The sequence below is a fragment of the Neoarius graeffei genome, chromosome 5 (assembly GCF_027579695.1).
Source record: "Neoarius graeffei isolate fNeoGra1 chromosome 5, fNeoGra1.pri, whole genome shotgun sequence".
Taxonomy (NCBI): domain Eukaryota; kingdom Metazoa; phylum Chordata; class Actinopteri; order Siluriformes; family Ariidae; genus Neoarius; species Neoarius graeffei.
Genome location: NC_083573.1, coordinates 12,317,782 through 12,336,636, shown reverse-complemented (window position 1 = coordinate 12,336,636; position 18,855 = coordinate 12,317,782). Strand labels below are relative to the sequence as shown.

The 18,855-nt window shown below is 37.4% G+C and overlaps 1 protein-coding gene across 1 annotated transcript; it reads right to left on the bottom strand.

Annotated features, from left to right (window-relative positions):
• Positions 1-9,499: 9,499 nt before the first annotated feature.
• Positions 9,500-15,670, bottom strand: LOC132886512 (C-C chemokine receptor type 5-like). Its single transcript, XM_060921219.1, has 4 exons — positions 15,554-15,670; positions 15,136-15,210; positions 14,930-14,980; positions 9,500-11,346 (listed from the first exon to the last, which is right to left on the bottom strand). The coding sequence occupies exons 2-4, from the start codon at positions 15,186-15,188 to the stop codon at positions 10,308-10,310; spliced, it is 1,143 nt and encodes a 380-aa protein (XP_060777202.1). The 5' UTR covers positions 15,189-15,210; positions 15,554-15,670; the 3' UTR covers positions 9,500-10,307.
• Between the last annotated feature and the right edge of the window lie 3,185 nt (positions 15,671-18,855).

Genomic DNA, 18,855 nt, shown 5'->3' with positions numbered 1-18,855 from the left:
TGGTTTCCTGAGGCAATACCACTGAGGAAAATAACTGCTCCCAATGTTCTCAAGGCCCTCGTACAGTAAAGGTTTTCAATTTTTGGACTTCCCCAAGGTAGTACAATCTGACCAAGGGTGAAATTGTCTGAAATATTTAAGCGAGTTTTGCAGCAGTTAGATTTCCCACTGTTTATTCCTCTAAATACAGCCAATGTATCTGACAAAAAAAGAACAAATAAGTGACGGAATAAAGAGAGTAACTTCAAATTTAAGTGAATAACAAAATGAAACAGTTTCATATAAGAAATGCATAGAAAATAACTGCAGATGTAGTAATGGCAGCAGTAACCACTTATAACTGCAATGCTGCAACAGAAAAAAAGGGGGGTGGAAAAAGAGAAATAAAAAAAACCCTCACCCTTATTTTCATATCATTAAATTATTTCTGCCCCTTTCCTCCACCCTTTTTGAACCCAGTTGTGCACCATTGCAGGCAGTTTCATATTGGAAACAGATGGCTGCCACCATGAGCCAAGGTATGAACTAACCTTGTCTACACCACTGATCTTTATGTAAAATATCTGGAGAGCACATTGGCCAGTATACACTACAGATGAATGAAGCCATCTGGCCACCAAATTACCACACGCATTGCATGTATTTGGTTTATGTATTAAGCCATCGTATCTGATCAAATTTGCCCCAAGAAAAGTAATTCCTTTTTCCCCCCTTCCTTCCATTACCTCCACTTATTTTCTCAACTTAACCCACATTCCTTACCTATCTTTATAGCACACCTCTTCATTGTTATTGGGTCTTTTTAATACCATTAAATTGATATATTGATCTTATTTTTGTTTGATAGTTATGTTGCCTGATATTTTGGTTTTCTTTAAATTTGTCAATGTTTAATGTTTTTGAAATATTAATGTGTATGGAAATATGTTTTTAGTAAATGGTGTTAGAATTTAATTATGCAGTTTAATTGTATTTAGATGATTGATTACACAATTTGTAACTATGGATTGGTATCACTGTTTCGAAATGGTTAATTTGTAATCTACATGTAACTCTCTGTTCCATCAATTATTTGCATGATTAGTTTCATTTCATTTTTCATTCTGTGCAGTAGAATGGTGTGGGGTTTTTTTAATTTATTTTTTATCTTTGAGGGTTCACATGCGTCCAGGTAGCAGGAAATGATGTTACTTTTGTGGACTGTGACCCACATGCTGTCTCCATCTCTGTGTAAACCAGAATTGTCATGTTGTAATTCCAACTTTTTCTTCTGTTGTGCATGTATTTGTATTTTCTATTTGATGTAGTAATAATAAATGTGCAGTAAACTTCCTGAATGTATCCATGATAAAATGTATGAATACTGGACAGTATGATTAAAACAAACACCCCCACAAAAATCAACCATTCTCCCTCTCACACGTGTATAAATAACATGTCCAGTTCTCCCCCCCGCCCAACAATTAGATGAATAACATCCAATTTTGTGTCGCTTCCGAGGCAGTGATAAAATTATACCAATCTGATGTGTGTGGTAATATGGGGGCCAGATGGCTTCAGTCTGACTGGCTAATGAGGTATCCAGATATTTTGTGTAGAGATCAGTGGTCTACAAACAACTTTAATGTGTGCATGTGCATTGAAAAGAAAACATCAAAAAGCTTTCCTTACTTTCAAAGTGGCAGTGAAGAGACAGAACTAGCCTATTGTACTGTGTTCATGTCTTTAGACAGAACTGTTTAGTCAGACTTGTACTGTAGCAGTGTTGGTCTTCATGTTAGCTCTGATTTGCATTACCATAGTATCCAACACTGTTCACTGAACGTTAACAATCATTCAAAATATAAATCCGGCATCGTATCATCTCAAGATAGGTTTCACATTCATGTCAGCCTTCACGAGACTAAGGGAAGAGACACAGTAAACAATGTTCTGAGCCAGCTGGCTATGGATTACCTTGCAGTGAAAATCTACGAGCATGTCTGCTAACGTTAACTATTTAGTCAGCCGGCTATTATAATTGTGAATGACTGTTTAATCATGGTGCTCTGTACTGTAGGTGCAACCTTCTTGTCGAATAATTCCTTAGCTGGGCAGGTCAAAAGAGTACCTGATTTCCATTTATGGCAAGTGTGAGCTTGGCTGGATAATAAAGGCTGTTGTCAATTTTGGCGTCCTGTAGTTTCATTTTCAAAGGATTGAATGCAGCCTGTAGTTTGCTCGTGTCTGGGAAAATGTGTACTGTAGACCCTTTGTAAGTTAAGAGGCCTTTACTCTGGACAAGCTGAAAATGATCATCTCCCTGTCTGAGAAGTAGTGAAGACTAGCAATGATAGCATGGGGCCTCTCTCCTCTTTGGGGCTTTGGTCCAAGCGTCCTGTGTGCACGATCAATAATCACTGGGCCATTAAAGTAACTCTCCCCAGGCACCACGGGGAAGAAGGCAGTGGCGAGCTTTGTCAGGTTTCCAGCTTCAGCTCCCTCTTCAACCCCAATTCACATCAGGTTTTGTCTCTGGCAGTGATTTTCAAGGTCCATGCATTTGTCTTGTAATTTTGTAAACTCCCTTGCCATTGAGCTCTGTATTTGTTCGAATGGCACAACTTGGTCCATAGTGTCGCTCAGTGCTTTGCCCATCTCTGCTTGCTCCTTGGAAATCTCTGTGTCTGTGGCATGGAGCATGGATAGCTCGTTAGCTAGCTCGTAGTGAATAGAGCACATGTCTGCTTTGGTTTTCTCATGAAGAGCTGAAATGTCTTTTTTAATTTATTGGTGCAGTTTGGCTATTTCAGATTTAATGTCACTTAAGCTACAGTTCCACTACAGCTTGTGATGTTTTGTGATGGGTTGTTGATGAAAATGAGGCATTTTGGTGGCAATATACTGGTGAGCTAAAAGTTGTGGTCACACAACAGGTGAACACTTGACTGTCATCCCTTTGTGCGCTTGAGCCTGGCACAGCTCGAGTGGCCACGTGACCAAGGAGGATGACGTGCAAGCTGTTGGGACCCAGTTGTTATGGGAAACACCTGACGCTGATAAGAGTGCAATCAATATGCATAGATAAGGATGCTGTTTTCACAGAGACTTTGCAAAGTATTATCATCACTGTCAAGGTTGTTTCTAGACATGTTTATGGTGCTGATTAAATACTCTGGTTTCTGTTTCATTTGTGTTTTGTTACTCTGACCTTGGATCCCTTTTTTTGTAAATATCTTGCTTGCTAATAAACACTCTCTTCCTGCACTTCCTTCCGTCTACTGCTGCATACCTAACAGAATACTTCACAAAGTCTCTGTGAAAACAGCGTCCTTATGCACATATCACATGCACTTAAATCAGCATCATACATTTCCCTGAATGACTGGGTCCCAAGCATGCGCACAATGGACTCTGAAGGATTCCCAAATGTAAATGCACTTTTCAAGTCTTGGGGAAAGTTAGGCTATGCCGAGCTGCTGTGTTGATGAGGCTCCCATGAGCATCGGGGACAGGGATTTGAGACAAATACATCTCAAGATGCTCCATGAAGGTTCCCTGAGCTTCAGGAAGTATTCCCAAACCCATCTGTGAGTATTCACTGTTAGTTTGCCGACAAAAACATTGACTCTTTTTTGTGATGTTTTTGGCCACTCACAGGGTGGAGACGCACCAAAAAACAACTTGTGAAGCTCGGAGAACGTTCACCATGCATCACGTGATTGGTGGTGATGCTACCAAATTTTCATCACCAAGTATTTGCAAACCCATTGTGAGCTGTAGTGTGACCAGGGCCTTGGCACTGCCTCCCGCAACAACCTCAACTTGGTTCTCAGTACACAGAGTGATAAAGTTGACTTTGTTTTGCTCGCCATTTTGAGATGCCCTGGCGAAGGTCAAGTTGTAAAATTTGGTGTATTGGTTTGTTTTCCTTTGTGTGAGACTTATCTTGTCAAATGCGTCTGCAGGTATGGTCAAGGTCAAGGTTACTGCTTGAAATAAACAAACTGGTCAATTCTGAAACAGATAAATGTACAAAATTGAGATGGCGCGCTCTTCCCTTGTGTCTTACTCCAATGTGGCAGAACCAGAAGTCTTAATTGGCCATTTTTGAGTGCTCCTGTACCATTGTTTGTGTCCTGTAAAATAATGCTTTGGTAATAATAGTGTTCACCGTGGAAAAAAACTAAATTATATGTTCATGCATTTCAAACCATGATCTTAGCCATACTAAATAAAAGGTGCGCAAGAGATTTGATATTAAATTTTACTCCAGTTCATGATTTAAAAACAAGCATACTTGAATTTCATGGTTAAAAGTAAAAAAAAATTGTGTGTGTGTATATATATATATATACACACAATATATATGTGTGTGTGTATATATATATATACACACACACACAATATATATGTGTGTGTATATATACACACTCTCTATATGTAGAGAGTCACCAGTTAACCTAAGCTGCATGTCTTTGGGGGAAACCGGAGCACCCAGAGGAAACCCACACGGACAACATGCAAATTCCACACAGAAAGGCTCTCGCCGGCCACGGGGCTCGAACCCGGACCTTCTTGCTGTGAGGCGACAGCGCTAACCACTACACCACTGTGCCACCATATATATATATATATATATATATATATATATATATTACTGTTCAAAAGTTTGGGGTCACTTTGAAATTTCCTTATTTTTGAAAGAAAAGCACTGTTCTTTTCAATGAAGATCACTTTAAACTAATCAGAAATACACTCTATACATTGCTAATGTGGTAAATGACTATTCTAGCTGCAAATGTCTGGTTTTTGGTGCAATATCTCCATAGGTGTATAGAGGCCCATTTCCAGCAACTATCACTCCAGTGTTCTAATGGTACAATGTGTTTGCTCATTACCTCAGAAGGCTAATGGATGATTAGAAAACCCTTGTACAATCATGTTAGCACAGCTGAAAACAGTTTAGCTCTTTAGAGAGGCTATAAAACCGACCTTCCTTTGAGCAGATTGAGTTTCTGGAGCATCATGGGGTCGATTAAATGCTCAAAATGGCCAGAAAAATGTCTTGACTATATTTTCTATTCATTTTACAACTTACGGTGGTAAATAAAAGTGTGACTTTTCATGGAAAACACAAAATTGTCTGGGTGACCCCAAACTTTTGAACGTGTGTGTGTGTATATTTATTTATTTATTTTTAAATATATATATATATATATATATATATATATATATATATATATACTGTAGGCGGCACTGTGGTGTAGTGGTTAGTGCTGTCGCCTCACAGCAAGAAGGTCTGGGTTCGAGCCCCGTGGCCGGCGAGGGCCTTTCTGTGCGGAGTTTGCATGTTGTCCATGTGGGTTTCCTCCGGGTGCTCCGGTTTCCCCCACAGTCCAAAGATATGCAGGTTAGGTTAACTGGTGACTCTAAATTGACCGTAGGTGTGAATGTGAGTGTGAATGATTGTCTGTGTCTATGTGTCAGCCCTGTGATGACCTGGCGATTTGTCCAGGGTGTACCCCGCCTTTCGCACAAGCTGGGATAAGCTCCAGCTTGCTTGCGACCCTGTCGAAGGATAAAGCGGCTACAGATAATGAGATGAGATGAGAATATACTGTATGAGCAGATATTCTCAAACTTTCTCAACAGCAACCAGGCTTTATTTGAGAAGAGCTGTTTATTGGTCAGGACAAATATCTTTGTCATTTTTTGAATGATCATCTTGAATCTACAAACTGGCTTGAATCTAGAAACTGGCTAGATCATCTTGAATCTACAAACTGGCTTGCTCCTGTGTCTTCCTGTCCTCCTCCTCCTCATCACAGTAGCAGATGTCATTTACACTAACTATCTCTACTACAACTCTATATACTGAACTAGATTAACAAAACTGAAGACAAAAAGTTAGTGCAGACTTACACTGTAAAAATAAATGTATGAAACTTGGTATCTCAAACAGCAAAGTTCAATTTCATATGCTGCACACAATGAATCATGCTGCTGTCTTGGCAAGAAGATACCACAAAAGGAAAAAAAAGAAAAAAATCACCCTGCAGATGTTACAGTTCATCATCTGGAGGAGCAAATAATTGCAAGATTGTGAATTCAACTTTTGTAATCGCAATGCAAACTTGACTATTTAAGTTGTAGTTCATGTCCTTAAGACTCAGAGAGATTGCAAGTATCCATGAGTGACATCCAAATATTTTTAAAATGAGTTTCCTGCTGTAGCTGGTTATGAAATTATGACTCAGTTCTACCTGTGGCAGACTGAATGACAGAAATGTATCATCCAAAAGAACTCAAGATTCCTGTAAAAAAAAAAAAAAGTAGATTTATTTGCACTGTGCGATGGTGTTTTTGGATATGTTGCTGCATGAGAAAGTTTCATATGAAGTAAGCACAAGCCTGCTTTGGTAGTGTTGATGGTAAGGGGGCTGCGGTTTGACCTAGTTTTCACACCTTATAATATGATACTAGTTTTGAGGTTTTAAATTGAACAACATCTACATAATCGTAAGTGTATTCACTTGTTTTGTTCATTTATTTTATTTTCTCTTTATTTTCTCACAGGACTGTTAGCTACCAAGAACTACTGTTATTTTGCAATATCTCAGAAACAACTTCTTGAGAACTTCTTAAACCAGGTTCCACCATTTTTTACCAAGCAAAACAGCATTTTTTTTCTTTTTACAGAAATAAATACGAACACATAAACAAATCACACAAATTAAAAAAGAGAGATTGTGTGTAAGCAGGGTATTTAGATATACTTTAAAATGTTAATACAAAGGTTTCTGAACCAGTTTGAAATGAATTAACCTGCTTTTAAAGCAATATATTCTGAAATGAGAATAAACTCGGGAAAACATTTGGTCACCAACATTGCTGACATGAAAATCCTCACAGGAAAAAGAAAAAAAGGATCTAGAGAGAGAAAAAAAGAAGTGGCTGAGAAGCAAATATAATCACTACCAAAAGCAAATTTTTCACATCCCACATCCTTTCTCCTGCAGGGTGAATTTTATTCATGTTTGATTTGACCGAAGGAGCAAAGCTTAGTTTTCATTTGGCACCCGTCTTGCCATAGGGTTAAAAATCTTCAATTTTACAGCTAAACCATAGATGAAATATGATGGTTCAAATAAAAATATTAAAACCTTTTATTTCCCAAACACATACTGTATCTCATCTCATTATCTCTAGCCGCTTTATCCTGTCCTACAGGGTCGCAGGCAAGCTGGAGCCCATCCCAGCTGACTACGGGCGAAAGGCAGGGTACACCCTGGACAAGTCACCAGGTCATCACAGGGCTGACACATAGACACAGACAACCATTCACACTCACATTCACACCTACGGTCAATTTAGAGTCACCAGTTAACCTAACCTGCATGTCTTTGGACTGTGGGGGAAACCAGAGCACCCGGAGGAAACCCACGGGGAGAACATGCAAACTCCACACAGAAAGGCCCTCGCTGGCCACGGGGCTCGAACCCAGGACCTTCTTGCTGTGAGGCGACAGCGCTAACCACTACACCACCGTGCCACCCACATACTGTAAATAAATCTCAATTCCAGAATTACATAAAGACTTTGGGCCTCATTGTTGCTGATGTATGTTATGACCGTATCCCATACTGTACATTAAGGGATAAAGAAAATCATTGACATGAGTTATGAGAGGCCACATTGTTTTTAATTTTTTTAATTTTAAATGTCAGTCATGAGTCCAATAAGAAAGTTAAGGACATCTGTAAATCCAGTGCACAATTAAGACAAGGCAAAAGCAAGTTAAAATGGTAATTCCTTACAGGTGTTTAGTAGTTACACTTATTTATGGCATAAATGCTTTTTTGAAAACAGCACTGATGAATTCTCAGTTCTGATTTGTCAGAAGGTGTTGATTAATTTTCTATACAGTAACTGAGGTTCTGACAGTTGTTCTGACAGTCGTTCTGACTGAAAGTCAAATTAAAGGTTAAAAATGCATTCCTAACTGCTCGCTCAAAGGGACATGTCTATCAGATGCTTCACATACAGTAATTTAAGGCCAATAACAAAATGATTAAAAACATGTTGCCACTTGACAAAATAATTGTAATCATGGAAGGATTCTCCATTGCCAGTGTTAGTAAGGGTTCTGCCACAGGGGACTTTGCGATTTGTAGCTTCTTGGCAACATGGCCAGCTGGTGTTTTTTTTTTTGGCTTATTAACTTCAAGAGAGGGAAACTCAAGAGGCTGGGGAGGAAATTACTTTCCATAGCTGCTAACTTTGTTAAATTGTTGTTGTGGTATAAGAGGAATACAACACTTGATGTCTCAGCATGTTTAGCATTCTTTAACGTGTGTGTGTGTGCACACACACACGTTAAAGAATGCTAAACATGCTGAGACATCAAGTGTTGTATTCCTCTTATACCACAACAACAATTTAACAAAGTTAGCAGCTATGGAAAGTAATTTCCTCCCCAGCCTCTTGAGTTTCCCTCTCTTGAAGTTAATAAGCCAAAAAAAAAAACCACCAGCTATATATATATATATATATATATATATATATATATATATATATATATATATATATATATATATATATATATGAGTGATTCCACGCTTATGGGTACTGAAATGGGGACATGAACTTATTTTTAAAAATTCACCTAAAACCATTTATTTTTTTACCATCAGGTCACAAAACGTAATCTTTAATGAATGATATGTTAAAAGATAACTTTAATTTTCTGAGATGTAATAAAAACATATTTATATGCCAAAGTCAAGCCTATGAGTTCCAAAATGATGTCTGTTACATTACTTCTGTTACGATTGTCCATCTCGCGTCTGTTACAAATTAATTACAATCTAGCTATATACCATGTTAATCTTATTGAAGAATGTGTATGTTTATTCTACTACACATGTTTATTAATTATATTTGCTAAAACATCACCTTCCTATGTTTCAAAAAGTAATTCTACATTGTTAAAATTGAGAATATATATGTCCACAACACTTCTGTTACGTTCTGACTTTGGCATATAAATATGTTTTTATTACATCTCAGAAAATTAAAGTTATCTTTTAACATATCATTCATTAAAGATTACATGTTTTGTGACCTGATGGTAAAAAAATTAATGGTTTTAGGTGAATTTTTAAAAATAAGTTCATGAGTTCATGTCCCCATTTCAGTACCCATAAGCGTGGAATCACTCATATATATATATATATATACGTATGTGTGTGTGATATACAGGTATATTCTTGATAAATAAAGATCACTTAATCAACAAAACTACCAATTCAGATTGAAATATTTTACACAAGAATGTGACAATATGCAAACTAGACTAATATTAAAGTCAGTCTCTATTTTAAAATTTAACATAAAAGATAAAATCACCTATACATATACAACCTCACACCCATCTAATGCCTGGTTAATTCCTATCTTTCAAACAGGATATCAGGTTTTTCACACTTGGCAATCTGTGTTACCCACACACAATAGGATTTAAACTCATAAGTACTGAACATAATTAATATAAGTTGTTTTTATCTGGGTTGCACCCAACTTTAATCTGGACACTTTCTGCAATCATCAGTGGGAGCGTATTGCCCTCAACATCAGCCCAATTATCCTTTAGTGACCCAGGCATTGAGAGAGAAAAAAATTAAAGAAGCATATTCAGAGTTGGCAACTTAAGCCCAAAAATTTTTGAATATTTACCCAGGGAAAGTTCCTCAGAATCATTTTAGAAGGGTATTCAATTTGGAATTCTGTGTAGATTATTGAAATGATCTAACTGTAATTAACACTCTGAGGTTGCAAGATTTTTGGTGGATCAGAGATGGGATAGGGTTTTTCACTAGCATTTAGGCCACCTCCAGTATTTTTTGTACCACCATATGATTTATATGCAATGCTTTATGTAGCCATGGTTTGGCTAAAGTTTGAGTGATAAGCTGATGGAGCATTCATCTGCTACACTTAGAGCTCACTTTACGTGTTGTTCATAATTTCATCTAAAAAAAAAAGTCCTCAGAATTAGCAATGTCTCCAGTTAAGACGCCATCGCCTCCAATGTCAACCATGGGTCAGATTTGTACGCAACTGAGATACCCATGTGGTTTACTCAAATGCCACCCAACATGTATAACTCTTGAGTAACTTCTGAATAGCTCTTAAATCTGCTGGAATTATGTCTGATGTCTGAATAATGATGTGCTCCATTTTGGTATTAAATCCTTACTACATATACGTAACTCAACTCTGAATATGCTCAGGAGTAGAAATACATACAGTATACACAAATTAAATCAGACGCCAAATGAGCGTTCATCCAGACTTGTGGTGTGTGAATACACAGAGACCGCGGCCTGGGTCATGTAACGCTTCATACACTGTACTTGGAAGCACGGTGTCTTGCGCAGGAGCCTGGCGAGGTGCCTCTTGAACTTTTCACCCACAAACACATAGAGGAATGGATTGAGGCAGCTGTGTGAGTATGCCACGGCTTCAGTGGTTTGCAGCATCAGCTGGATCTTTCTGCTTAAGTTACAATCTGAAGGCAGGATTCCCCGCAGTTCCAGTGCTTTGAGGAATGCTGCAATGTTGTATGGTATCCAACAGCAGAAGAAGACCACCATCACCACAACAACAAGACGAATGGCCAGTCTCTTGGATGTACGAAGCATCAGAAGCCTCCGGAGCACCATCGAGTAACAAAATCCCACGATACTCAGAGGAATCAGCAGGCCTAAAACATTCATTTTAATGAACGCTGCACTTCTCACATCATTGTTAATTGCATCATTTGGATAAGAACTGCATCTAACTTCAGTGTCATTCTCTTTGAGTCCAAGATATAGTAACTCAGGAAATGATGCTGCAGTAGCTGTAATCCAGATGGCCATGCTAGCTAAAATCCCATAAGTCTTTGTTCGGATTCTTAAGGCAAACACAGCATGGACGATTGCCAAGTATCTGTCGATGCTCATCAGCACAATAAAGAAAATGCCAGCATAAAAGCCGATGTGGTACACACTGAGGACCAGAGTGCACATGACACTACCAAAAACCCAGGTACCTCGGGCATAGTGAGCCAGGAAGGGGAGAGAGAAGATCAGTAGGAGGTCAGCGATGGCCAGGTTTAGGAGAGACACGTCAGTCATGCTTTTCATCTGAGCACCTCTCAGGATCACCCACAGCACTAGCATGTTGCCCAGGAAGCCCACCACAAAGAACAGGGAGTACAGTACTGGGAGAAAATGGCTTGCTTGGGTTTGGTAATCACATGGTTTTTCGTGACCAGGGCCATATTTGTAATAATCATAGTAGTCATATGGTGGGCTGAAGCTGAAAACAGTGAGAAGAGAACACAAAGTGAATAAGCTTTTGCTGTTTTTATGAAACCACAGTTAATTAAATGAATATTTTTGGAGACTCCAGCAGACACATGCAGCCCTGTACACAGCATATTGTCTGCATGAGTGATGTACATGGAGCTTCAGATCTTTATATGAAAGCATATTTTATTTAGTTTGTAAAGAAATATAGTAGAAACATGATTTTATTTATTTTAGGTCAGGCTTCATGAACAAACCACTCATGGAAAAAAAAAATGAATAGTTCATCTCTTCGGGCATCTCGTTGGTCTGGCTTCCATCTGTAGGGTTGCCAGGTTCCATATTATAATCTCTGCATATTATAGATATGACAAATCATGAGCACAATTGCTAACTTCTTTCTCATTACAAAACTGAGAAAAAAGAACAACAATATGTCTGTTTTCTTATATTCCTATTTTACATTTTGGGATTTTTTTAAGCCTTTTTGTATAGTTTTTGAAGTGTAGCTAGGGTGTAAGTTTTGATCAAATCTGGCAACCCTTTCCCACAAGCTTCTTTTATTTTGCTTTCTCCTGCAGGATCCCAGTCCTGATGCACACACATGGGTATGCTCATCTCATCTCTCATCTCATTATCTCTAGCCACTTTATCCTTCTACAGGGTCGCAGGCAAGCTGGAGCCTATCCCAGCTGACTACGGGCGAAAGGCGGGGTACACCCTGGACAAGTCGCCAGGTCATCACAGGGCTGACAGACACAGACAACCATTCACATTCACACCTACGGTCAATTTAGAGTCACCAGTTAACCTAACCTGCATGTCTTTGGACTGTGGGGGAAACCGGAGCACCTGGAGGAAACCCACGCGGACACGGGGAGAACATGCAAACTCCACACAGAAGGGCCCTCGCCGGCCACGGGGCTCGAACCCGGACCTTCTTATTGTGAGGCGGCAGCGCTAACCACTACACCACCGTGCCGCCCACATGGGTATGCTGTTATAGGAAAATAATTTACAAGTGGCTAATGTGATCTGACTTGACACTAAATGGAGTTTCTGTTTCCACCAAAAAGTTGATTATTATTACAACACTTTTTTTTTTTTGTTTGTTTTTTAAATACCCATTTATAGTCATAGTTAATCCTGGGGAAGGCCTACATATGGGCAAAAAACCTTTGGCCAGAATAGTTAACGATCATACTAATATATATATATATATATATATATATATATATATATATATATATATATATATATATTATAGAACAGTACTTGAGAAAGTCTATAGGTAGTGGCAAGTACTGATCTTATTTCTAATACACGTTATTCCTGCACTCGTTTGAATATATTTTCATTTCTATAACAACTTAGACAGGGACTGGGGTGGATGATATACACTATATTGCCAAAAGTTTATGGACACCTGACCATGACACCCCATGAAGATTTTCCCCAGACTGCTGCCACAAACTTGAAAGCACACAATTGTTGAGGATTTATTTATATGCTCTACCATTACAATTCCCCTATAATGGAAGTAAAGGTTCAGACCTGTTTCAGCATAACAAGGCCCCTGCACACAAAGTGAGGTCTATACCGCACCTGACCATCACATCCATACCGATTGTGCTTTTTGAATGTCCCACTCGAAGTGCTTCCACTCCAACCTTGTTTACCAAGTTTGTGTGGATGTTATGGTCAGGTGTCCACAAACATTTGGCAATACAGTATAATTATTGATATGGTAAAGCCTAGAGACAATTATTTCACACTTTTGGATAGAGTCTCCAGTGTCAGCACTTTGTAATGGTCAGACGTGAAGCTGAAATTTTTATGAGTTTTCCACAACAGGAGTTTCTTCAGGACAAAGAACTTTGCATTTCGCGTTTTTTCGTTATATTAAAAACGTTTTTAATAAATTTGTTTTGTGAATGTTCCACAATGTTGGGAAACTTGTGTATAAATGTTTTAATAAGCCAAACCAAATTCCCACCATTCAATTCAATGGTGAGTCTTCATTTTCTTGATTTATGTATTTCTTTTGGATTGCTGTCTTTCAAGTCATTCATATAAAATTAATTTCATTAAATGCGGAAGTTAAATAAATAATTTATCCTTGACCACATAATTCATAAATACATTGCAGTAACTCACCAAATATAAAATTTGAAACTGATCAATCAAGCCTTGATTGGACATGAACGTTTTTCCAGCTGACAGGATATTTGTGATGACAACCTTTCCACACTTCCGATTCATGATATTTGAATAAATTCCTTTGTATCCAGGTTTATAAATGAAACCCATTAAATAATAAAGGGATAAAGCGTATAATATGTTCATTAGTCATAAAAAATGCAATTGCTGGGAAAGTTCTGTTGTAGAAGAGGAATAAAAGGATCCATGAAGTACTGTTATAGGAAAATTTAAAAGCCTTATAACATCACCTGCCTTTGATTATTTTACTATAAAGTGATTTTTTTTATTCCTTACATAATTTATCATAGAAATTAGTACGTGACTAAAACAATAAATTGTCTTATCCATCCATCCATCCATGATCCATAACCGCTTATCCTGTGCAGGGTCGCAGGCAAGCTGGAGCCTATCCCAGCTGACTATGGGTAAGAGGTGGGGTACACCCTGGACAAGTCGCCAGATCATCACAGGGCTGACGTAAATTGTTTTGCTGTTTTATTTATTAAACAATAAATAAAGAAGACAATAAATTGCGCTTATTATAAATCCTATGAATCAGCATTTTATTTCTTCCCTACACCACATTTTACCATGTGACCTGCACCGATGGTCTCATAAAGATCAAGAATTTTTCATCTGCAAGCACCAATGCTGTCATTTTGCTCCCTGTTTTTATTTTTGTGTTTCTTCAGTATAGACTGGTCACATTACTTCTTGAGGTAGGGTTAGGACATGAATAAAGGCTTTGAACAAAGGAAGTAGGTACACACTGTACTGACTTTCTGTATCAAATGATCTAACCATGTTCTATAAACCAAAACCACATCTTAAAGTAATCCAAAATGACACCACCTTTTGCAATACCTGAAGAAGCCTGGAATGAGTTCTACTTCACTGGTGTGAACCTTTTTTGCTTCTCAAGTAAAGGTGTAACTTCTTCAAAGTCTTAAGGCTGCAGTATATTTATTCATCTCATCTCATCTCATTATCTCTAGCCGCTTTATCCTTCTACAGGGTTGCAGGCAAGCTGGAGCCTATCCCAGCTGACTATGGGCGAAAGGCGGGGTACACCCTGGACAAGTCGCCAGGAGTATATTTATTATTGTACTAATGTTATTTTAAATATATCTACTTCTAAAATATATTTTATATTTTCTGTTGCAGCGAACATGGTACAAATGACAGATAAATTCTTTCAATTCAACACTTTGCAGATAAAAGCCAATACAAGCTCTTTTACTTTATTAAACTTTTTGTGTCATTCTGAAAATACTGAAATAACCTGCTCATGTCTACACCTGTGTTATTTCATTAATGCTGGTTATATGCATGTCCTTATGAAGGAAGATTTTTTTCCAAGAAGATGTTTAAGATATTGCAGTCTCTCTCACCTTAGATAATTTCTCTCCAACCCTTCAGTGGCATTGAGACTTGATGAAACACTGTAGTGCAAAAAAAAAAAAAACACAAGAGAACTACAATTTATACCCATGAATGTACACCATTTTAAATAAATACAGAAAAGTTGATTTGTTTTAAAAGTCTATTCGACTAGCCATTATACTCACTGCCTCTAATATGTGTTAAAATTTCTCACCTGTGTGTTGTGTTTGGCCAAGGACTGCTACTGTTTTTCAACATTGCTGCCATTTAATGATGCTAAACAATTTTGCTGAGATAGACATAAAGAAAAAGTCAAAATGAGATAAAATGTCTAAAGCTGGGTAAACCGCCTGTGAAGGTGAACACAGAAATGTTTTGCGCACCACAGGTTTCTATGGTGCTTGGTAACAGAAAAGGGCAAATACCAGCTCAAAAACAACAACAAAAAAAAATGAGTCACTAAACTGCTAAATTGTACAGTTTGTACTTAAAAATAAGTATGAATGTCTGTGAAGAACCACAAAAGACAAAGAGATCAAAATGAATGCATACATACAACAAAAATCAAAATAACTATATAATAAAATGTGCAAACAATAAGTACGGGGGATAATAATGACAAAAATACTTACAAAATTCAAAATTGATGGACTTGGCCTATGCACCTCAAAGCCAAAATTGAAATAAGATAACAGGTGTTTGAGGTCTCTGGTTTTGACACTTCCGTTTTGTGAAGAGTATGGGGGCTCTTTGCAAAAGTGCATAAGAGGCTGCACTTAATTATATTTGTTCAGAGCAAGCACACGATTGGCTCTTGACGTATTGAAACCAAACTAGTGCCTGTTGTTCTTTTGCACTAATGTTGAACATTGTTTTGAGCTTGCAAGGCATTGACTACTCAGGAAGACTTCTTCTGTTTGTGAAACTCGTGCATGAGGTGTAACGAAAAACCTGAAAAACTTTCCTCCACCCATTAGTACAGTTCTCATCTGAAAACTAAGCAAATTCAAGTGGCTTAGTGTAACAGCCAGTGAAAAATCTAAGTGCTACAGTATGTACAGTATATCATCAGACTATCAGTGGTTTCATAGAATGTAGTCACTTATGCAATTGTTTTGTGATGCTCAGGCTTTGATTTGAGGTCATACCAGGGATGACTGAATGTGACATTAGATCAGTGGGCAGATCCACAATTGCGGTTGTGACTTCAAAGTTTTGTGCATTACAAGTTCCTAATATGCTACTATGATTTGATTATTTGACACATTGTGTTATTTGATATGTCATTATTTGATACAGGTCATGTAAACAGCATTTTCCAGTTGGATATTCCAAATTTGGCTTTATTCTGAATTTAGTATTTTCTGAGAAAAACATGTGGGATATGTTGATATTATTCAGGTTTTAGGAACATTCTTTGGACATGTACAGTGCATTTGTAATACGTGTCTCAGTTGGGGTTTTCCAGCAGCATGTGACGCACGGCCTCTTACCTGTTTATGGTCAGCTCTGTGCATTGTACATAAACCAACAAGGGGCTGTGTTATGATAGAGTATGCAAGGCTGCGTGTAAACAGGAATATTACCGGAATATTCATTTTCATTAGCCATTTAAACAGCTTAGGCATAATTTTGTATTGTCTTTTTCAGAATAAGGACAAAACCTGGAATATGTTGTGCAAGTAAATGTAGTGATGGATGTGTCAGAGAAGCAGACTGAAAAATGTCACTGTCATAACATTCTGTATAGTTTTCTTACAACCATTTGTGGTTCCACAAAAAATATTAAATAATCCACTTTATGGTATCTGTCACCAGATAAAATCTGATGTAGATGCCAACAATTCCCAAAAAGCTTATACTGATGCCCCTTTGTCTCTGAAAACATATGTGTTGTGTTTGTGAATATATTTTAAATTATTCTTGTTAAATCTGGTTCTTCAATGACATGACAAAGACTTGCTGATGTGACTTAGGCCACAGTGCAACTGTAAACATGAACAAAACATCAGATGATCATGTTATTCTGCTTACAAATAAGCATTATCCCTGCTATTTCACAAAAAAATGTTCATTTAGATTATATCATTATTCTGATGTTATTTGAAGAAAAAAAATTACTTCTATTTTTCCTCTGCAAAATTAGCCTGGTGGCTCGAGTGCAAAACCAAAGAAGGCAACACAGGAAACTAAACATGTTTTGAGTGGCTGATTGTGTCTTGAAGATTTTGTAGTGCTACTGCAATGGACTTCACTGAAAATACATGCCACAAATTTACATTTAAAAATGTTGAAGTGGGTGAGTGAGTAAGTGGGTGCAAGTAGATCAATGTAGTTTGCAAAACTATTTACAAATAAAAATGTATTGTTATATCAGAACTAATTTTGTCACCCCTTGTGAAACATGGTGCTGGTAGTGCTATGTTCATAGTTACCTTTGGCCTCTTGATTGTTTTACTGACCAAAGTCAAGGTTGTAGATACTAAGCACAGTGTTCAAGGTGTTGACTTTTTTTTTTTTAAATCAAACTCTGACACTTTTCCAAAGCTTAGTTCCAGAAAATTATGTCCATGATGCTGTTTATTTCAATAGGTTCTCTAACAAACTGTGTGGCCTTTCAGGAATGTGTTTTTAAGTAGAGGTCATGTGACTTGCACACAGCTCAACTCCATTCCACAAATTATTAATCTGAATGTCTCAAAAAAGTGTGTGAATACTTATGAAATGACAACTTCTACATTTTTATTTGTAAATATTTTTGGCTTATTTTGTGTAGATTCACGACATTATAATTTAAATTAAGTCCATTTCAGTTACAGGTTGTAACACTACAAAATGTGGAAAATGGGTGAATACTTGTGCAAGACACTATACATTCAATATTAGGTTATGATGCACTAATGATGATTGTGAGCATGTCTAGAATGGCAGAAAAATGTGCAAGTTTGCAATTATATATTCTTTGAGTCTTTGTGCTTGTTCATACTTAGGTTTCATACCACTACTCACACGGCTGTGGAAGGATGGGCTTACAATTTTCTCATGACCACAATCACAGGAAATCCAAAAAACCACCCAAAGAAACCAATATTTTAGAAGTGTTACAGGTCGTGCGCTTACTTCTTAAGATTATGATGACGCTTGGGCAAAACCCTAGTTCCCACAAAATGCGCAGTGACTTCATTTCGTCAGAAATTTGGTCAATTGGTGGAGGCTGTCTTAAATTCTGCTTAGTTTTTTTTTTTTAACCTTTGGAGACAAAACAACTTCATCCTTGACATTCATGGCTATTTCATTCATTCATTCATTCATTCATTCACTAGTGATGATAAATGGAATAAAGATTTTGCATATACGGTTTATCAGTTGACTCTGCTCTTCGCACTGCTTAAAAGATTGAACTATTATTATGTAATTCCTGTATAATTATTACAAATATATAACAAAGAATTTTGAAAATGGGGGCTAAATATAATCTAACATACTGTTCTACCTAAATTTAAAACAAACAAACAAACAAACAAACAAACAAACAAACAAACAAACAAAACCCCCAGGGTCCCATGGTGTTTATTCCTTTGACACCACAGCCACTAATTATTATGCATTTTTATTGATTATAGGAAGACACTTCATAGCATTGATCCATTTATAGTTACATTTAATGTTATTAATATTTGTGAAATTTTTCTACTTTCCTGCTTGCAAACTTTTCTTTGCACTGTTACAAAGAGTATTGCTGCTTTGTCACATTGTATTGACACAGCATTGGCTTTTTTAACAGAGCATTGGCATTTTACATCCAAGCAACTCATGGTTACCATAAACACCACCACCCCACCACCATCCCATCCCCTCCGGAACTACAATTACACACTGCTTGTCTTCAGGTTTGACAGGTCTGTATAACTGCCTCTGTTTGTCTTGAATGTGG